Genomic DNA, 16,641 nt, shown 5'->3' on the forward strand with positions numbered 1-16,641 from the left:
GTTTTCAGTACAGAAACGATTAATAATAGCAAAAAAAAAATTATCACTTTTGTTTAAATTACATTTGTTAAAAAAGTTAGTATTCACTTACTTTCAAACAAAGTTTTTCGATATCTGATGCAGTTAAATACGCTTTTAATAACTCTAATATTTTATTATTTACTTCATTGGTTCATTCTAGTTTCACCCATACAAACAGTTGCCTTATACTCGGTGAACATAGTGAAGTATGATAGCGTAACTATTTTTATTCTTTAAATTCGAAATATTTCATTCCTAACAAGGATCTTCTACCTAAGCTTCAAGCATCCAATAAGCTTTACCTTAGTGAGCTTGGTTGGCTCATAATCTGTCAAATCCTCAAAACTAGTGGTGGGATTTAAATCTTTCGATTCAAATCCATTCGACGATCCGGGTTATGAAATCCGAATCTTAATCTATTAAACAGTCATCGCCTCGAGACTCAATACCGTGTAAAATGTGATAACATACTTGAGAGAAAATTACATGACTTTCGTTTGAGGGGTCATTTGTTGAGATGGATTAAGGAGCAAAAAAGTTATGCGAGAATTCGCACTGCCACAAATGCCCCATTTCAAGTTGAGACCAAGGTTATTGCAGCTTGTTGATGCCAGATTCTGCCAAAAGTTCATAACAAACGAGGACCGATTTTTCGATGGTCTGTCAGTTTTCCAGCAAAAAAAAGACCGATTTGCAACATTTACCACTTGCGGTCCGATGTTAGGAGTGCTCCGATCGAGGCGGTGGGGTCAATTTGTTTCGGTGTTTCGGTTCATTCCAACCACCGGTCGCGTTTGCTAAAGCATCCCGTTTTGTTGAATCGCTTACCACGTAGCACCAGCCATCAGCCTCATCTGCCTTCATCGTCACCACCATGGGAATCCTCGAAAAGATATCCGACATCGAAAAGGAAATTGCAAAGACTCAGAAAAATAAAGGTATGCTTTAGGGTGCAGTCGGCCCACCGAGTTCAACAGTCCACTAAGTCACTTCCTACCGTTCACAGCAACCGAGTACCATCTGGGATTGCTGAAGGCGAAACTAGCCAAGTACCGGTCGCAGCTGCTGGAACCGTCGAAGAAGGGCGAAAAGGGTGAAGGGTTCGATGTGCTCAAGTCCGGAGATGCCCGTATCGCGCTGATCGGGTTTCCGTCGGTCGGTAAATCCACCCTGCTCTCGACGCTCACCAAGACCGAGAGTGAGGCCGCCAACTATGAGTTCACGACGCTCACCTGCATTCCGGGTGTGATCGAGTACAAGGGTGCCAACATACAGCTGCTCGATCTGCCCGGTATCATCGAGGGTGCCGCACAGGGCAAGGGTCGCGGTCGGCAGGTGATTGCGGTGGCCCGCACGGCCGACCTGGTGCTGATGATGCTGGACGCCACCAAACCGAACGTGCACCGGGACCTGCTCGAGTACGAGCTGGAGTCGGTCGGGCTGCGGCTGAACAAGCGCAAGCCAAACATCTACTTCAAGATCAAGAAGGGCGGTGGCGTCAGCTTCAACGCCACCTGTCCACTGACGCGCTGCAACGAGAAGATGGTCCAGACGATTCTGCACTCGTTCAAGATCTTCAACGCGGAGGTACTGTTCCGGGAGGACTGCACCGAGGACGAGTTCATCGACGTCGTGTCCGGCAACAGGATCTACCTACCGTGCATCTACGTGTACAACAAGATCGATCAAATCTCGATCGAGGAGGTGGACCGGCTGGCTCGACAGCCGTTTTCGGTCGTCGTCAGCTGCAACATGCACCTAAACCTGGACTATCTGCTGGAGGTGCTCTGGGAGCACCTACAGCTGATTCGCGTGTACACCAAGAAACCCGGTGCGCCACCAGACTTTGACGATGGACTCATTCTTCGCCGGGTAAGCTTGTGGGATTTTTGTCCTCTACACTTACGTTCCATTACAAGTTCTTTTTTTCCCCCATCCCCATTAGGGTGTCTCCGTGGAACACGTGTGCCACGCAATTCATCGAACGCTAGCGCCCCAGTTCAAGTACGGGCTGGTTTGGGGTACCTCGACCAAGTACTCGCCCCAGCGGGTCGGCATTTCGCACGTGATGCAAGACGAGGATGTTATTCAGATTGTTAAAAAGTAACCGCTACAGCCCGCCGCCGGCCTAATCTCTGGATTTGGTTTGTGAAATAATCTTCCAGAACAGTGGGGTGTGTACGGTTACGACGGATGTGCAACGGCTTCGCTGCCGTTTGCTCCCCTCCCCCAACGCCCCATCCCGTGTACTGATATATTTTCTCTTTACTCTCCGTCAAGTTCGAACATAAACGTTGAATAAAAACAGCCTAAACTATGAGAACAAAAATTGAATAAAACTGAATAATGCTGGGCAAAGGATAAACGTTGGACGTACGGAAATGGTTTCATGGAAGAATAAGCTGCTCTATGCTCAACATAAATCAAATGCTTGAACCACATAATTTCCCGAATTCCCAAATAGAAACAAATAGTTAGGAGGCTATCTACGTGGACTCGGAGATGGTGCCCAATGGACTATAATTTCTTACGCACAAATACGTTAACGGGGAAGGCATTCGAATAGGGTTACGGAATAGACAAACAGAACGGAGTTTTTTTGTCCAATCCAGGTTTTATTTACACAATTTACTCCTTTACAGGTTTCCCTTACCGCACATTGGGTCGATCATTAGACTTTGTTTTTGTTTCATTGCCACTGCACTCTTGTAAATATTTTAACTCATCTTGCAAAGCCTCGCACCGTTGTAGTTCATGCACACAAACACACGCGCACACATATCTCTTTGACCAATTTCCTAGCTTTCCTCCTCGCGATGTGCGCGATAATACTCATGATCGATTATAAATGATATATTTGTATGTATATATATATTTATAGATAGTTGTGTATCTCCGGAATTATCCTTCGACTCTGTTTGTCCAATCTGAACCTGACCCAACCAACACCGCCAGAGGGCGGATGAGATGAAGGTCCTGTTGGATTTGTCCTGCCGCCTTGTGTAGTGTTAATCGAAGGTAAGAAATGCACACCCCATCCGTGCAGCAATCAATCAGCTCCTCCCCGGCCGAATGCCTTTACCAAGTGTGGAAAGTATGAGAAAAGGTAGCAGTTAAAAGGTATCTTGCGTTTGCTTGAGCCACAATCGAAGCGGGCAATTTTCGATTCTCATTTAGATTGAGGATTATCCTCCTTGTGAGAAAGAGATAGAGCCAGATAAAATCTCATTTAACAAATACCGGAGGGACACAGAAACGTGTGTCCTTAAAGTTACCCCAAATTCGTAGAATCGAACCCGTGGGCTAACAAAAATTGTTGTACTCCCCGCTCCTTGGGAGTGATCTGTCTCAGTTGACCAGCACTTCTCTCTCTCCGGCGCCGGTTCAATACCGCCCGTTGCCCTCGTTACCCATGTACTGCGTCCACCGTTGCTGCTCGTAGCTGTGCAGCTTGGAGCAAACTTCGCGTGCCGGATCCAACTCGGCGCTACACGAACAGCCAATCTCGAGCCGCGTTATGACGATCTGCGTCTCGAACCGCTGGTACGCGGGCTGCAAATTCGGTAGACGGGCCTTGAGGCATTGCGCCAGGAACTTTTTCTCCAGCTGCAGCATGTCCTCGCTGCGGTACGTCCGATATGCCTGCAGCTTCTCCTGGATGCAGCTGAGATCGGAATCGAGAAACAGCGGTGGATACGACTCCGACTCACGTATGTTCATCACGAACACGTAGTCGAGGGTTGGGTTGGGTGGGACTGGTGCACCGGTTCCGATTCCACCGATCGACTTTAGCAGCACACCCGTCGACGCGATCGATGGGAGGATGTTTTCATTCGGCGGAGCTGGAGGCGCATAACTGGGCGATTGAACGATCGTGCCCATCGTGGTTCCGATCGTGCTTTTGCTATTGCTTGCGGTTGTCGATACCTCACTCGCTCCTCCCCCCGTGGTTTGTCGTTTGACCTTGTTGAACTCATAGTTCATCGCATTTACATCTAAAGCACAATAAAGATCCAAATGAATTTTTCAAAAACCCCATGGGAACGCGTCCATCCACTTACCGTTCATCGCTTCCTTGGCCTCTTTTTCCATCTCCAGATCCCAGAGGGTCTCCTTTGAGCCCTTGCTGCCAGGATCGGCGTTCTTGAGATCGTCGATAATTTCATCGTTCAGCAGGACCTTCTTCACGATCTGCGAGTTGGGATTAGACTCGTTGAAGACCTGCTCCTCGAGCGAGCGGTCATGAAAGTCGACATCGTCTGCGAGGGGACGAAAGAAACGAAATCGGTCCAGTGTTATCCCAAAGGATGTGACTTTTGGTAAAATTGGTTGAAGATCTTCAGAGCGCTATGCTTATTAGAATCTAATTTTTAAATAATTCTTTCAAAAAAATCGCTTGGAAAGTATCAAGGAAAAGAGTAACAGAATTCAGAAAAAATGCTTTTAATGTACGCAAACTTTGCTAACCTTCAGAAGAGCCATTTTCTATTTCTTCGATATCTTTAGGGTCTCATATGATTAAAAGCAGAATCTTGAAGGTGAAAAAGTTCTGAACGAACGCAGATGATATAGATAAATGTAGAAGAAGGTTGATTTTTATAGAAAAAACTTTTAAATCAAATTAAGCAATAAATGGAGCAAATGAACAGCAGACAAATCAAGAGAAAAAATGTTGATAGTAATTTTAGAAATTGTTCAAGTAAGCAAACATTTTAAGTACACTCAAGTCAATTGCGAAATTAACGTAGAAAGGGAATTTAAGGAATCTCCAATAACTTCACTAAAAAACTAACCAGAATGTATACTTACCAAAAACACCAAACTTGCTTCGAACGTCTCGTCCGTTGGAGCGGTACCGTGGCCGATTGTAGGGCGAAGGGATTGGCCTTCCATCGTCCTCTAACGGTGGTGCCCCATAGTCATAGTCCATCGGCCCTCCTGGTGCCGGAGGGATTTGATTCGTAAGGAAAGGATTTCGCTTTAAAAGTAAAATTTGATTAATTTGGGAAATTCTGAAACGTTCTAATAAATCTTACCGAATCCGCCTCAACCTGATCGTAGGGAAGATAGATGTACGGCTTTCCCTCGGCATCCCTCACGCCATCAGCGACACGAGGCGATCCGACTAGATCTCCTCCTTCGTCTTCGTCATTCGCGTTGTAAATGTACTTTTTGTAGACATTATTGAGGGCCAGCTTTTCCTGACGTTTGGCCTCCTCCTCGGCGAGCGCATCGATGGAATGTGCTACGGCCATTTGCTGCTGTTGCTGCTGTTCTCCGCGAGAGTTTGATTTTCTTCTTCCTCCACTATGTGCCGCGATGGCCGCCGCCTGCCCAGGGCTGTCTACTACCACACCGACGGGTATTTGTGGTGCGGTCTGTTGAACACCCGGTGCTAGCTTCTTGTCCATATGCACATCAGCCTGTACGGCCGGTTGACCGATGGCGGGTGCTTCCACTGAGGCACTCTTCTGCCTGGCGGCACTGCTCTGACCATCGTTGCGACCCTTCAGCTTCATCTTGGGATGCTTCATCGGCGCCACGTAACCTGGCGGTGATTGATCCGAACTACTCGCCGTTTCGTTCAACCGAATGGTGAGATCGTCGGAGGAGAAAATGACTGCCCCGGGTGGTTCCACGTGGCGCGTGATGGCGTACAGCTTCAGCACCGACGATTGATTGTAGCGAAGGGCGCACGTGTCCGCACGTGACTGTTGAATAACGTCACTTTCTGAAACAGACACGGATCAAGCAATCCAAGAGTGCCACGTTTTCTACGACAACCCGACAGCGCCTACTTACCTGGAATAAACTGGTACTCGTCGGTGGTGTCCGCCGTTCGATTCCGGCACTGCATTTGCCAGTGAAGGAAGAAATCACCACCACCGGTCTGGGAAATCGTGATGCCACCGAGCAACCCATTTGGCCCTCCCGCGTCCTTGATGGAGCTGTCCAGGAATGGCTTCCCGTTCGTGCCGTTGATGATCATCGTTTGCGAGTAGTAGTAGATAGGGAAACCCGGCCCCGTGTTGTACTTCACCATAAAGTCCGTGACGTTGTCGTGGTCAAAGTGGCCGGGCACGATCGAACTGACGCTCTCCGAGTCGGCCAGCGTGTACGACCACAGTTGCGTCCGGTTGGCACCGTCGTACGCGTACACCGTCGAGTTGAACGAGCTCACGATAATGTCCTCGACGGAATCACCGTTCAGGTCGGTCAGCACCGCCGGTACCATAAAGCCGGACGAGTCCATTCGAACGATCGGCTCGAAGGCACTCTCGCCCGGGTACTTCATGAGGCTCTCCGGCCGCAGGATGTACACCCCGCCGGGAGAGTTCTGTCCACCGGTAACCACCAGAAACAGCTCCGTCCCGTCCGCCCTCGGTAGCACCTGGATGGGGACGAACATTTCCTCCCGGTAGGGCGTGGGAATGCTGTGCATGATCGCTCCAGTCGCACCCGAGATCAGCTTGATGTGGCCACCGTGCGCCCGCTGAGTTTCCTCCACGTGCACGGCCAGGATGTCCGCGATGCCGTCACTGTTCAAATCGCGCACCACGTTGATCGTGTATAGATCGATGCTGATCTCCGCGTAGCTCTCCAGGTCGGAAAAGTCCTTCAGCTCCCACAGAATACGCCCGTTGCGTCCGTTCAATGCGAGAATAAGCCCTCCTCGGCCAGCCGCCACGCAATCGTTACCACCGTCCGAGTTGATGTCGATGTTGCACTTGAGGGAGAAGATCGTGAACGAAGTCCAGTGCTGCCAGAGCGTTTCGCCATTGACCCCGCTCAGGGCGAGCAGACCCCCACCACATAGGTCCGTGATGCCCGTCTTGCGCGAGGTGCACTGCGGGATGTAACTCCGGATGCCTTCGTCCATCAGCTCGTCGATGCCGTAGCCCACGATGACGTCCTCCACACCGTCCCCGTTCACGTCCAGCTTTCGCAACGGGCTTTCACTGCTCACCCGGGCCACCACGCGCGTCCACACGTTCTGCACGGTGATACGTGTGCACGGTACCATCTCGAGGGAGCCATTACGGTCGCCGAAACCGTCCGCCGCCGTGTACATCAGGCTACCGAACTTGTCGCGGATGATCCCACTGCTGAAGGCGGACTCCTTGTGGAACCACACCTTGATTTTCTGCAGCGGCTGGGGAAAGGCCGTCAGGAGTAGTGCGGCCAATACTATCAAACCTGCAACATAAATCAACAGACGAACATTAGGAGTAATTGGAAATAGTGTGTTTGTGAGCGGATAAGTTGTTTTGTTTTAAGGGTGCACAGAAAACAAAATTATTAATCCAAAACTGGATCCGTGTGAGATTAGGAAAAGGCGGAATCAGCAGGACTTTTATTTGATTTGATTTGATGATGGTATCCAATTTAAGGCTGAAGTTTATTACGTTGTACGCATTCAATTCGAAATGATTTTTAATGCGTAAATCCTCGTCGGTAAGAGTGTATCCCAAAGAAAAGTACTTTCAACTGTGAAAACTATACAAATTGTTCTAAATTATACCTTCTTAGATTTCAAAGCACTAAGAAGTTAATTTGATCATTTAAAGAAATAACTCAACAATTTAATATAAGTTAAATTGCATGAACCATTTAAAGTTGAAAGAGAAAATTCAAAGTAAAATCCGCTATTCTTTAACTATAACCACTTCTAGGGAGCTTATTCTCTAGGGGTCGATTCAAACCTGATCTAACCAAACAGAGATGTTTTATGAGCCTAATTTTTTCATAAAATTAGGTAGAAACCATGAAGCAGTCGTCCCAAACTCGCTTTGGTTCATATAAACCCGAAAAAACTTAGTTTCGATAATTTTGTGATACACGAGTCATCATCGTTTCAAGGCCGCATCACAGGAATCCAATTGTTATTGATTGATTTAATCATACGAACCAAACTCAATAATGTTTTCTGCGTATCTTCAACTAAATGAAAATGAACTACCCACGGATCCATACGTTAACCGGAGCCAGTGAAAGTGTTCAATCTCCCGGGGGAAATAAAGACCGGTCCCAGAATTTGCCCCAAAACCGCTTCTGGAGGAAGAACCAAGAAAAGGTCCTAGTCAGCCCGCAGCGTGTTCCAGCGTTGCCATAGTTGGTGTCAATAATGCATGAACTCATTAAAATTAACAACCAACCGGGGCGAAAATATGGCCACCTCAGACGACGGTGTCGACTCCAACCGCCCGCACGCAGTTGGCGGCGTGTTTCACATCTTTTGCGAATCGTCATTTACGTTCTTTTTTTTCTCCCCCGCCCCCAGGTTCCTGTTGTGCGGTTTCCGAACACATCTTTTTATTGCGTCTTACGGCCGTAAAACCCTGGCACTGGGGCATCACGTCGTGCGTGTGTGTGTGTGTTGTGTCCTTGAGCACCTTCATTCGCTTCCCGGTGGGACGTTGCAGGCAAACTTACCGATAAGCACCGTCACGGCAGCCAGCCCGTAGCAGAACGGTTCGCAGCAGTGCCAACACTTCCGGCGGCGGTACTTCTTGAGGATGGGGCTGGAGGAGCGCACACCAACGGCACTGCCGCCGCCCGCACTCCCATTGCCACTTGTTGCTTTGCCGTACTTGCGCCTCGGCGCCATGAGGGGCCGCTTGGCGCCTCGGTCCTCGTACGTGCGACAGGTGCGCCCGTCCCGGATGAACACCTCGTCCTCCACGTCATCGCTAAGGTCCTCGTCCATGCTGAGGCTGACGCTCTCGCGCACCACCAGCTGCTCCGACGGCTGGTACGGTTTCATTTTCTTCCGTATCAGCTCCATGGTGGCCGACTGTACCGCTCTCCCACCTTTCCGACCGGCCACCAGTGACCTTAGCAGACGGCGCACCACTTTGGCACCCACGGTCTATCGCCAATCGTAGCAATGTATCCCTTCTTCTGGCAGAAAAGCACTGCACCACGGTGACAACCGAGCGTGTGGAAGGACGTGCTGTGCGCTTCCAGAAGATTTTCCGCTCCAGTTCGCACGAACAAAAACCTGCCTGCCGGAAAAAGGCCCACTGGTGCACAAGCTTTCTTTAAGAATACTACCGTTTTCCAGCCCGTGCGCTCAAGGATAACGCTCCATCCACACGGGGTCGATGGTTTCCACCGTCACAGCCCACTCGGATGGGCACTTTTTTGCTAACATATGTGACGGAATGTGCAGGCGACAGAAAATTTCCTTCCCCACCACCACGTAGCAACACACGCGACCCGTTTTTCGTTTCGATAAACGGATTACTCTTTCGTCCATAAGCACCACAACAGCCTGCTTTTCGACTCGACCACGAAGAAAAAAAAAAAACAGGTGAACGATTTTTCGCCCTTTTTCGCGCTACAGGTGCGAATGGGTTCAATGTGATAGGTTTTCCACCTTTGCACCTTTTTCACTGGCACCGCACGGTATGAAAAATCGGTCCGCACCAGGGCACCGTCCGCGAGCGATTGCCACTGGTTGGTTGGTGGAAAAAAGTCACCACAGAAGCACCAACACCGTCGCAGCAGTCGGATGCGGTGCGCGCCATTCATATGGAGCGCGCGGAACGCGGTGGAAATGATAAAGGGTTCCCGCGGGAAAAGTGGTGGGAATTGCAACAGCACTTTTTCCTCAATCGCCTCGTCGTGGTGGAAAAAGTTTTCTGTTGATAAACACGCACACATACGGCTAAACATGCGGGTGCAATGTCCAACCAATGGGATTTTGGAGGTGAAATGCGGACTGACACATCCTTCCCGGCACTGCGCATGTGACCACTTCCGGCCGTGTAGTTGGTTGCTCGGTGAACGATCCTTCGACGTGTGACAGCTGCAGGTGGGAAGTCGACCAAACTACCGATTATTTCTTTCCAACGGTTTGGTTTTCTACTAAAATGTTTGTGAGAGAGAGTAAATTTTCATACATATGGATTGTTGAGTTTATTGATAAGGTAGTTAGGGCCACCATTGTTTGGGTGGTGGTGAAAAATGTAAAAAAGAATGGAAAAGTAAACAAAAAACAACAAATACCGAATGTCCCTACTAGGAAGTATCCTTTCCGATGCGAAGTGACCTCGGGTCGGGCTTTACTTGGCGGCACTACCACCCCAACCGAATAGGCCTTTGACGAACCCGGACATACCAGCTGTCGTGCCTTTTCCGGCGGCCTTCTGTTCGATTTTGTCCTCCAGCGACGGGAACTCGACAAAGTTGAGCGCTAGATCGAAGAACAATGGCTTGGCGGGGATCGGTTCCATTTCCGGCACGAGCTTGAACACATTCGGATTGCGCGAGTTCAGCGATGCGTCCTCCTTGTAGTGGGACAGTCGTTCGTACAGCGGTTTGGACGATTTCTGACTCTTGCCGAACAGAACCGAATCGTCCGCGGTGTCGTCCTCCAGCACGCTGTACGCGTGGGCCGAAAACTTACAGCCCTCGATCGTAGCGATCAGCGTCTTCAATTCCGTGCGCAGATCGAAGTCACTGCAGGTGGTCTTGGCGGAGACGGCTTCGGTGGCGTACTTCTTGGAGCGCTCGTACATGGCGACCGCTTCGCGCCAACGCTTCAATGCCACCAGCGTGATGGCGATGTAGTAGCAACGGAACGCACGGAACGACTGCGCGAGCGATTCCATCTCGGCTTGGTACGACGCATCGTTCTCCATGCCACTCAGCTGCTGCATTTCGGTCACGTTCTGTAAAATGATCTCGTACAAGCGGGACAAATCCTGCGGTTTCGTTTTCTTTCCGGCACTGTTCGGCTGCACCTTTTCCGTCGCGTTCGGGTCGTCCAGTGTTAGCTTCGCTTGCGCCACGAGAAACAGATTGCGGTCCAGCGTCAACTTCAGCCTGGTGTACGACATGTAAGCCAATAGGTATTGAATTCCAACTAACCCAGCAGATCCAGCATCGTTTGACGTTTGGCGTAGCTTTGGATCCTGCTTGATTTCGTCTTTGATGGCCGCGATGGCGTCCTTGCAGTCGAGCAGTACGTTCTCCAGCAGCTCTATCTTTGCCGGGAAATCTTTTGCCTTTTCGATGCTCTTGCCGAGCTCCTGAATGCTCAGCAAGAACAGCCGAACCTTCTCGGGACGAACCGTCACGCTGCGGCCACGCCATTCAGTCATCTGGAATGCTTCCATGCTTTCGGCCTTCGTCTGCGCCACCAAGTGGCTCAGATTGCCCAGCAGACCGGCCTGGCCGCGCATCTCCAGCAGATCGTTAACGGACGATTCGCCGACATTATACGCACAGTAGCGCAGGCTCGGTTTCAGTTCCTCCACCTTCGCACGGTAAACCGTTTGCTCCTCTTCCGGCATGGCCTGGGCCAGATTTTCGTAGATCACCTGCGCCTTTTTGAGATTTTCGGCGGCCGATTGCCACAGTTTCAGCTCGAAATGCAACGATCCGTGAATCCAGGCCGAATAAGCTTCGGCCTCCAGCTTCGTCCGAGCGTCACAACGTTCCGAGGCGCATAGTTCCTGCAGCTGTAGCGCGTAGACGCACGATTTGCGCAGCTTCTCGATCAGATGGAACCGTTTGCGGAGCTCCGTGTTAGACTCCTGGCGCAGCTGCATCGCATACGACCAGGCACGCTCGGCCAGCATAAGCGGTATGTGAATGAACCGCTCGTCAGCATCCGCTTTTTCCAGATTGACCAGCGTTACGTCGCGCTTTTTGTAATGTCGACGGTCGCCCTGTGGCAGGTTGAGCGTCTTCCGAAGACGCTTAACGCGCCGCGAGCAATACCCACGGTAACGTTGATAATCTCCGTGTCGGAGACCATGCTGAAGCTGCATGTCCTTAATAACTCGTAGAACTGGAAAGCATAACGAAAGGTTGGTTTTAAAAACATCCCTCTATCGATCGGAACTCAACCATCCAGTCAGTTCTTCCCTCACACTTCTTGTTTTTTCCACGTTCCACTTACTTTCCACCGTAAACACCTTCACAGGGATGTCGCTCGTTTCGTCCACTTCCATGCCCTCTTTAGCTGGATCGACATTTTCTTTGCTCACTTCAGCCTTTTCTGCCATCGATTCCACCATACTGTCTGCTGTATTTCCAAAGATTTTCACCGATTTGAAGGTGTTTTTCAATAGTAAACTTTTCGGTGAAATCTTGCTTTTGCGGCACGACACGAAGTCAAGAATTTTTGGTCCTTGACAGTTGGTTGTCGTGTTGACAAAACATGACAGCCGAACCACATGGTCAATGCAGAACACAAGGTCTAGCCATACCTAGCTTGCTGCGACATTCTGCGATCTTTCGCACTGTTTGCGAATTTTGCTCCTTACACTGCTACCGAAAGTCAAAAATTTGACAAAAAGTTGCTACGACAATTTTTCGAAGCGTTTATCAACTGAAGCGAAATTTTTCGTTTGAGCGCATCATACGACATAAAATTAATTTAATTTCTTAAAAAAGAAAATTCTGTTTGATGCAACCTCACGACAACACGCTTGAACAATTGACAACCAGTTGCGAGTGAAATTTGTTCAAATGACTCAACCTGATCTCGGACCAACGTTGTCTCCTTTCGCAGCGAAAACTCGGTTGACACGCACAACTTTCCTTTCGTTTCTGTCCGAAATCATAAATTTCGACAGGTAAGTTCGTTCAGAACGGTCCTAATTTAGTGTATTTTGTTGAACATTTCAGTGCTGTTCAAGAGTGTAATTGAAATTTCGCCAGTCGACACGTTGTAAACAAACGTACCCGTGGTCTACCAGCTGGCTGTTGAGGTTAAAACCGAGTGCTGTTAAGCCAGTTTAGTTCCCCGTTCCGTGGTTCCAGATCATGTTTTGCCACACGTACACGCACGAACACTGACCTTTCACTTTTGGATTGGAATTATCCCGCCGGAAACGCCTTACGTGTTGGAAGTTTCTAATGGCTTTCTATTCTATTTTCCCCAGAAAATGTCTCGAAACCGTGCGGCCGAAGAGACGGACAAACAGACGCGTATCGCGATCGTGAGTTCGGACAAGTGCAAACCGAAACGATGCCGTCAGGAGTGCAAAAAGTCCTGCCCGGTCGTCCGGATGGGCAAGCTGTGTATCGAGGTGGCGGTAGACTCGAAAATCGCCACCCTGTCCGAGGAGCTTTGCATCGGTTGTGGTATTTGCGTGAAGAAGTGCCCCTTCGAGGCCATCACCATCATCAACGTGCCGAGTAACCTGGACAAGCACACGACGCACCGTTACTCGAAGAACTCGTTCAAGCTGCATCGCTTGCCGATTCCCCGTCCCGGCGAGGTGCTCGGGCTGGTCGGCCAGAACGGTATCGGCAAGTCGACGGCGCTGAAAATCCTGGCCGGCAAGCTAAAGCCCAACCTCGGTCGCTACTCGGAGCCACCAGACTGGACCGACATTCTGGCGTACTTCCGCGGCAACGAGCTGCAGAACTACTTCACCAAAATCCTGGAGGACAGCTTGCGAGCCCTGATCAAGCCGCAGTACGTCGATCAGATCCCAAAGGCCATCAAGGGTACGGTGGCGGCGCTGCTCGATAAGAAGGATGAGCGCAAGAACCAGACGGAAATCTGCGATCTGCTCGATCTGACGCACATCCGCGATCGCGAGATCCAGGCCCTGTCCGGTGGGGAGCTGCAGCGTTTCGCTTGCGCCATGGTGTGCATCCAGGACGGAGACATCTTCATGTTCGACGAACCGTCGTCCTATCTGGACGTGAAGCAGCGTCTCAACTGCGCCATGACGATCCGTTCGCTTATCCACCCCGATAAGTTCATCATCGTCGTGGAGCACGATCTGTCCGTGCTGGACTACCTGTCCGACTTCATCTGCTGCCTGTACGGCGTGCCCGGTTGCTACGGTGTCGTGACGATGCCTTTCTCCGTGCGCGAAGGCATCAACATCTTCCTCGACGGTTACGTGCACACGGAAAACATGCGCTTCCGGACGGAATCGCTCACGTTCAAGGTGTCCGAGTCGGCATCGGAGGAGGAAATTAAGCGCACCTGCCACTACGTCTACCCGACGATGAAGAAGAAGCTCGGATCGTTCACGCTCACCGTGAACGATGGTCAGTTCAGCGACTCGGAGATCATCGTGCTGCTGGGAGAGAACGGTACGGGCAAGACCACCTTCATCCGCATGCTGGCGGGCAATCTGCAGCCGGACGAGGAGTCGGAGGAGCTGCCGGTGCTGAACATTTCCTACAAGCCGCAGAAAATTTCCCCCAAGAGCCAATCGACCGTGCGCTACCTGTTGCACGAGAAAATCCGCGACGCCTACATCCATCCCCAGTTTATGGCGGACGTCATGAAGCCGCTCAAGATCGAAGAAATCATGGACCAGGAGGTGCAGAACTTGTCCGGTGGTGAGTTGCAGCGTGTTGCGCTGGTGCTCTGTCTCGGCAAGCCGGCCGATGTGTATCTGATCGACGAACCCTCCGCCTATTTGGACTCCGAGCAGCGTCTCATTGCGGCCAAGGTCATCAAGAGGTAAAACTACAGCATACCGATGCTTCATTAGAGGAGACTTTCACCAAATGTTTTTTTTACTACCCCCCTCTCACCTTTCCAGATACATTCTGCACGCTAAAAAGACCGGCTTTGTGGTGGAGCACGATTTCATCATGGCCACGTATCTCGCTGACCGGGTCATCGTGTTCGAGGGTCAGCCGTCCGTCGATACGACCGCTCACACGCCACAGTCGCTGCTAAATGGTATGAATCGGTTCCTGGAGCTACTGGAGATCACATTCCGCCGCGATCCGAACAATTTCCGACCAAGAATCAACAAGTTGAACTCGGTGAAGGTAAGCCTCGGTATTCGATACTCACAACAAACGCAAACCATACTGAAAACGAACCTATCGAAACCAACCCTTTCAGGATGTGGAGCAAAAGCGTGCCGGACAGTACTTCTTCTACGAGGAATCCTAAGCAGGACGATCATCCCCCCGCCCCGCATAAAGTGGTGCCGGATGATACACTCCAGGTGATGATTTTCTCTCGTAGTAACTTTTTAAATAATCGTCAGTATGGCTGGAGGAGGGGATCAAGGAATCAGCGAGCCATTTATTTTTCGTACACTCCAAAAACGCGGTTGAGTGGTACATCATTTCTGTTACTTTTTGGAAGAATTTGTTTATAGCAGCTTCAACATGCTTTATTATTTGGATACAGAATGCAAGGATGAGCTTTTTTTTTCGTTGACACAAGAGTGTTAAAATCGACGTTATACATACATTTACACGTGACGGATAGCAGGACGTTTTTTTCGTTTTTAAATATTCACGCGACGTTTGGTTTGTAGTGACCTTTTTTCTCTTTCGTACAGTTAATAAAGAATGTAATAAATGTGGCAGACAAAACGGAACGTATGTAAGGTTTTCATTGAGCATATTTAAATTAAAACCGCTTTAGAGTTCTGGTTATCCATGCTTTCACCGAATAATTCCGAATTTAAATAATAATGTTAGAAAATACGTCTCCACAAGTACACGAATGTAGATTGTACACTTCTTTGCATAACGGCAAAACTTTAATGTTTTTGTTATTCGAAATTTTCGAAAAAGTTAAAAATTCCAATACATTGCATTTGAATATAAAATAACCACTATTCTTTCCTCTCGTCAGAACGGGGAACTCTTGATGAAAGTTAAGAATAAGTAAAGCGAGAAAAGTTAGTAAAATTAGTGTAAAATATAAAAACTTCTTCATACCTGGTTCTATCCAGATTGGCCAAAGTTATGAATCAGTAAGATTCTACCGATCTTGAATAAATATAAAGGAACAGAATCTTTTATCAATCAACAGGTTAGTTGAAGGGTGAGCAAAGCTCAAAGCAAAACAACACATACAAATTTGCTTATTTTATAAAATGTATTGCTTTTAACTGAATTCATTTTCGTAAGCAAATCTATACACTTCATCGATATGAAGAATTTTTACAGTAAATTAAAAAAAAAATTTCCAATATTTGAGTTATAATATTCAGATAATTCCGGCGGTACTGGAATGGTTATTGTGTAAGGCAGGGGTCGGCACACATTTCCAGAAAAGGGCCAGGTGATGAAACGGCCAGATGGAGCAATGTAATTAATATCTGGAAAGTAACATAAAAATAAGCTGAAATATTTCAATTTTTTACTTTAAACCATTAGTTTGGAGACTTATTTTTGTTGAATTTTAGACTTCTTCAACCTACTGCCAACCTATGTAGAACTATATGTTCCTTATACTTTAACCTAATTGATTTTATCATTCTTAAAATTCAGCATCTACTCGCATTATTTTTCTATAACAAGAATTGGATGGTGTGCGCTCAGTTATTTAAAATAACTCATCGCAGGGTAATGGTATCGAAAGTTGTATTCTCTGAGTGTAGTTATTGTAGATGTAAAGTAAGCATGTTATGTTGCCACCGGATATTGGACGAGTTGGGAAATTTTAGAACGATGAATAGTAAAATACGATTGAGAAGGTCTATATAACAGTATGAAGATGTCGCATGGTATTGACCAACTCGTACAATAGTTCAACGTACCTTTTTAGTAAAAAAAAGTGTGATATCGCGAAAAATCCGGAAAGAGTTGAGCTTCGTCCTTTTTGAATTTTGTTCCAACCATTTTCTTACGGGCCGGAAAGAATCAGCTGGCGGGCCGCACTTT

General features: G+C 48.6%; 4 protein-coding genes across 5 annotated transcripts in view; 2 read left to right on the plus strand and 2 right to left on the minus strand.

Annotated features, from left to right (window-relative positions):
• Window positions 1-672: 672 nt before the first annotated feature.
• LOC131286410 (developmentally-regulated GTP-binding protein 2) lies at window positions 673-2,360 on the plus strand. The gene is made up of 3 exons (XM_058315356.1): window positions 673-959; window positions 1,028-1,893; window positions 1,967-2,360. The coding sequence occupies exons 1-3, from the start codon at window positions 896-898 to the stop codon at window positions 2,126-2,128; spliced, it is 1,092 nt and encodes a 363-aa protein (XP_058171339.1). The 5' UTR covers window positions 673-895; the 3' UTR covers window positions 2,129-2,360.
• A 1,045-nt stretch (window positions 2,361-3,405) lies between these two features.
• Window positions 3,406-8,806, minus strand: LOC131287949 (uncharacterized). Its single transcript, XM_058317043.1, has 6 exons — window positions 8,455-8,806; window positions 5,824-7,218; window positions 5,058-5,752; window positions 4,831-4,999; window positions 4,083-4,280; window positions 3,406-4,016 (listed from the first exon to the last, which is right to left on the minus strand). The coding sequence occupies exons 1-6, from the start codon at window positions 8,804-8,806 to the stop codon at window positions 3,406-3,408; spliced, it is 3,420 nt and encodes a 1,139-aa protein (XP_058173026.1).
• Window positions 8,807-9,917: 1,111 nt separating this feature from the next.
• Window positions 9,918-12,154, minus strand: LOC131286355 (signal recognition particle subunit SRP68). The gene is made up of 2 exons (XM_058315302.1): window positions 11,933-12,154; window positions 9,918-11,821 (listed from the first exon to the last, which is right to left on the minus strand). Exons 1-2 carry the CDS (start codon window positions 12,048-12,050, stop codon window positions 10,089-10,091), a joined length of 1,851 nt encoding a protein of 616 aa, XP_058171285.1. The 5' UTR covers window positions 12,051-12,154; the 3' UTR covers window positions 9,918-10,088.
• Window positions 12,155-12,541: 387 nt separating this feature from the next.
• LOC131289364 (protein Pixie) overlaps window positions 12,542-16,641 on the plus strand; it is a 369,862-nt gene continuing 365,762 nt past the window's right edge. The window contains exons 1-4 of one of the 2 annotated variants that reach the window (XM_058318601.1): window positions 12,542-12,611; window positions 12,921-14,467; window positions 14,550-14,784; window positions 14,861-14,924. In XM_058318601.1, coding sequence (XP_058174584.1) covers window positions 12,924-14,467; window positions 14,550-14,784; window positions 14,861-14,911 — 1,830 coding nt within the window. In that variant the 5' untranslated portion in view covers window positions 12,542-12,611; window positions 12,921-12,923 and the 3' untranslated portion in view covers window positions 14,912-14,924. Of the gene's footprint in view, window positions 12,612-12,920; window positions 14,468-14,549; window positions 14,785-14,860; window positions 15,343-16,641 lie in introns of those variants that run through there. The other variant, XM_058318599.1, reaches the window with a different exon arrangement.

Source organism: Anopheles ziemanni, chromosome 3 (assembly GCF_943734765.1).
Source record: "Anopheles ziemanni chromosome 3, idAnoZiCoDA_A2_x.2, whole genome shotgun sequence".
Lineage (NCBI taxonomy): Eukaryota > Metazoa > Arthropoda > Insecta > Diptera > Culicidae > Anopheles > Anopheles ziemanni.

Coding starts and splice junctions, on each gene's coding strand:
- LOC131286410 (XM_058315356.1), top strand. CDS start 896: ATGGGAATCCTCGAAAAGATATCCGACATCGAAAAGGAAATTGCAAAG. Junction 960..1,027: donor AAAGACTCAGAAAAATAAAG/GTATGCTTTAGG, acceptor TACCGTTCACAG/CAACCGAGTACCATCTGGGA. Junction 1,894..1,966: donor ATGGACTCATTCTTCGCCGG/GTAAGCTTGTGG, acceptor CATCCCCATTAG/GGTGTCTCCGTGGAACACGT.
- LOC131286355 (XM_058315302.1), bottom strand. CDS start 12,050: ATGGTGGAATCGATGGCAGAAAAGGCTGAAGTGAGCAAAGAAAATGTC. Junction 11,822..11,932: donor GAAGGTGTTTACGGTGGAAA/GTAAGTGGAACG, acceptor TATGCTTTCCAG/TTCTACGAGTTATTAAGGAC.
- LOC131287949 (XM_058317043.1), bottom strand. CDS start 8,806: ATGGAGCTGATACGGAAGAAAATGAAACCGTACCAGCCGTCGGAGCAG. Junction 5,753..5,823: donor CGAGTACCAGTTTATTCCAG/GTAAGTAGGCGC, acceptor TGTCTGTTTCAG/AAAGTGACGTTATTCAACAG. Junction 4,281..4,830: donor AAGCAAGTTTGGTGTTTTTG/GTAAGTATACAT, acceptor GTCCCCTCGCAG/ACGATGTCGACTTTCATGAC.